Source organism: Arachis ipaensis, chromosome B05 (assembly GCF_000816755.2).
Source record: "Arachis ipaensis cultivar K30076 chromosome B05, Araip1.1, whole genome shotgun sequence".
NCBI classification, from domain to species: domain Eukaryota; kingdom Viridiplantae; phylum Streptophyta; class Magnoliopsida; order Fabales; family Fabaceae; genus Arachis; species Arachis ipaensis.
In genome coordinates, this window is record NC_029789.2 from 125,860,873 (window position 1) to 125,864,514 (window position 3,642).

General features: G+C 33.6%; 1 protein-coding gene across 1 annotated transcript; it reads left to right on the top strand.

Moving 5' to 3' along the window:
• Positions 1,533-2,660, top strand: LOC110272108 (uric acid degradation bifunctional protein TTL-like). Its single transcript, XM_021123941.1, has 4 exons — positions 1,533-1,739; positions 1,867-1,968; positions 2,063-2,189; positions 2,338-2,660. The coding sequence occupies exons 1-4, from the start codon at positions 1,533-1,535 to the stop codon at positions 2,658-2,660; spliced, it is 759 nt and encodes a 252-aa protein (XP_020979600.1).

A 3,642-nucleotide genomic window follows, 5' to 3' on the forward strand; every position in this document is an offset into this window, starting at 1 on the left:
TTGTTCTACTTGCTGTAACTGTTTGTTTGTGCTTGAACTTCCTATCTGTGTTTGCAATTGGGACTCTGTTGGATTGTGGTGATTGGTTGTTGGTTGGATTGTTTGGGCCTAGGGCCGTGGTTGAATTGAGATGGACCGATGGTTGGTTTCGGTTTTGTGGTTATGGTGTGGAAATGTATGAAAGGCTAATTTGGTTCAGCATAGATAAACCTTTTAAAAGGCTTTTGAATATTATTTTTAAATGAATAGTTTCCTCTTTCAGAAAAGGATTTCAGATTTCTCTTTTATTGTAAACCTTTGTTTTTGAAAAGAGGCATAAGACGGTTATTAGTCACTGGTACGGTTTATCTTCACGTATCCTATTACAGTAATTCCCAAAAATCCTCTCCTGAGAACCCTTTCGAGGATGATGTTCTTACCCCCCTACATTTTTTCCCTTTCAGGATATGAGCGCAAAAGTTACAAAGAGTTTATTTAGTTGTTGTTGAGATACTCTGTATTGTTTTAGTTATGGTTTATTGAACCCTCACCTTTATCTTGATATATCCTATAAGAGGGATAGGAATTGTATTGGTTAATGCTTGTAATATTATATATGTATATGTATATATATGGATGTACCCTTTATGAGTTTTTGTAAGTTGTATGGTATCTATAGATGTACATTATTGAAAGAAAGTGTTTTTGGGAGTGGTGTTGTGGTTTAAAGTTTTAAACAGGCTCATATTTTAGTATTAAATAGTATAAAAGTCGTCGTAATGTCCGAACTATCAGAGTGGCACAGCCGGAAGCGTGAACTTTGGTAGTTAGGGTGTTACATGACTACAGCTGCCATTTCACAGTGGTTTTGTTCAAATGTATTTGGGCGTATACAACTACGAGCAGAGGAATCAAAGAAGACCATCTGGTCCTTACCAGCGTTAATTTCGCTCGTCCAATTCACACCGGTGATCGAGAAGAGGATGAACCGTACATATTTGCATCAGAAGCTCAGCTCGTGTACTATGTACGTGATGAAGTATATCAAGAATGGAGTGTAGTGGTTCATGTAAAATCACGAGACTTGTATGACATCGGAGGAGAGAATGAGGATGTTGAAGCTACTTTTTCTCCTCAGCCCGGGTTGAACATGTCAGCAGCAGGTGACATCAGTGATTTACAGTTGACAAGGGAAGATGATATACAAGACCCAGTAGCAGATATTTCTGATAACATAGATTATGTGGCATAGTGAAAATATGGCAAAACATGTGCAACATTTTTAGAGTACCTGTGTTATTTTGATAAGTTTAACAGTGTTTATGATGTACGCAGTTTGCTGGTTACATTACTATCTGTGATTTTGTATTTGAATTAAGTTTTCATTTCAATTTGATTTTCATGAATACCACCAGTTCCTCATCATCATTGTTATTGTTCTTAACATCCAATAAAGAAAATTATGACATCGAGTAAATTATCTTGAATTACAATATTGTTATCATTGACAAATATAGTTAATATAAAATGGTGTTGTAACAGGAGAAATGAAAATGGAGGATTTCTCATCATGCTGTGCAGGCACAATGTTTGCTAACAAAATGGCTATGGCCTCTCCATTCTCTTCATTAGAACATGCAATTACGGTTGCCAGAGATATATGGTCCTGTAAGTTGAATGTTAGGTCTTGGTTGGAGGCTTTATCAGGTCGATCTTGTTCTAATGAATACTTGGAAACGGCGAACGAAGCTACTGTGCAGGTATGTTCATTAGCCGTACCTTTAAACACTTGAGTTAAACATTATTTGAAAAATAAGAATTTTAAGCTGCTATATGCTTATGACATTTAACCAGTGATAGTTGTTCCGTTAATGCTAAAATTTATAGGAACTTCATGAATGGGGATCAAGGTATGAGGAGAAATTTGGCTATGTTTTTGTGACATTTGTAGCTGGTAGGACATCTGAAGACATACTTGCGAAATTAAAGGTTGGAAATAAATTTCTAGCATAGTAAGTGAATTACAGAGACACAATATGTTTTACAAAATAGACCATCAACTATACATTTTATTATGATGCAGATGTGCTTTAATAACTCCCATAGTGTTGAGTTGGAGATTGCTTCAAAAAAGGAATTGAAGTATATAGAACGTGCTATTAGAGAGCTTCTTTCCAAGAAATCTGTCCAAACTACTGATGAAGGAGACGGTAATAGTTAATTTTGTATTTGTTAATTTTGAAAGTCCTCTTCCCATAATTCCGAAATTTTCTTTCCTTAATAACTAGAATGACTTGGAAGTTATCATTATCTTTTAACTAGATTTATATGTTGTTGGTTGCATGTTCATATATTCAGTGTCAGCTGAATATTCAGGCGAAATAGTTGCTGACACTCTAGATGGAGCAGACACTGATTCAGAAGATGATTTAGATGCTATCTCCTCTGGTGGATATGACATCTCCAGGGATGTTGAGCTTAATAGGGTTTCAGAAGAAGACAATAAAACTTTAAACACCCAACACAGAGAAGATGCCGTACATGCTGCAAAAAGGGGTTTCGATCTGAACAAGATGCCATGGTTTGGAGATGACTTATCAGATCCGTTATCACATCACTGCAGCGCTTTTTTGACAGAGTATTTCTGGCCAGGTCAATACGATGTTGATGAGAAATTTTGACTCAAAACTTGTTTGTTTACTTTAGTAATTCTGATCTTTATGCTCCATTGAACTTTGTTTTGAGTTAGTGAATTCGGATGTTTACTTGATTTTTATGTTACCAGTTATGGTTAAATACAAACTCAAAATGGTTGATACTACAAGAGAAAACATGATTCGTAAATTCGGTTATAGTTAGTCATGTATAAATTTTTTTAAGTAATGAATTATTTTTTATGTAGCACAAAATTGAAAATTTATTTAATGCATTAATTAAGTTGCAGTGTTTGAACCTTATTTTTTCATTAAAAAAAATAGCGAGGATTAGAACAGTTATAAGAAGGCAATAATGTTTATACAAAAAAAATTCAAGTTAAAAAAAAATTCTGCAGCGGTTGAAAAAAAATCGCTGCAAAACGAGTATCAATGTATTCAACAACTGGACATTTATTAGGGTTTATAGAAAAATCGCTGCAAAATGAGATTATTTAGCAGCGTCCCCTCAAACCGCTACAAGAACCGCTACAAAACGGGTACATTTTGCAGTGGTTACAGGAAAAACGCTGCAAAATATGATCATTTGGTAGCGTCTCCTAAAACCGCCACAAGAGCTGCTGGCAAATTGTATTTAACAGCGGTTTAATAAAACCGCTATTAAATAACCGCCGCTATCTGCCGGTTTTCTTGTAGTGATTAGTTTGTAAAATTAGTTAAAATACCAAATAATTAAAAAATAAAAATGAAAAAGAAAAAAAATAATAATAACAATAATAATAAAAAAGAAAAAAAAAATTCAAAGTGAATGAATATAATGTACGTGAAACAATATTTAAGACTTGAGGAGAAAAAAAATCCTTAAATGCCTAATGGTGATGATGTGTTACTGTAGGAAGAGAGAAAAAATAAAAGATAAAGTAAAAAGTAATTTTTATTTTATTGAGAGAAAGTTAAAAAAAAATTTAGTTGATAAGATTTAAACTAAATTTAATTAACAATGTATTTA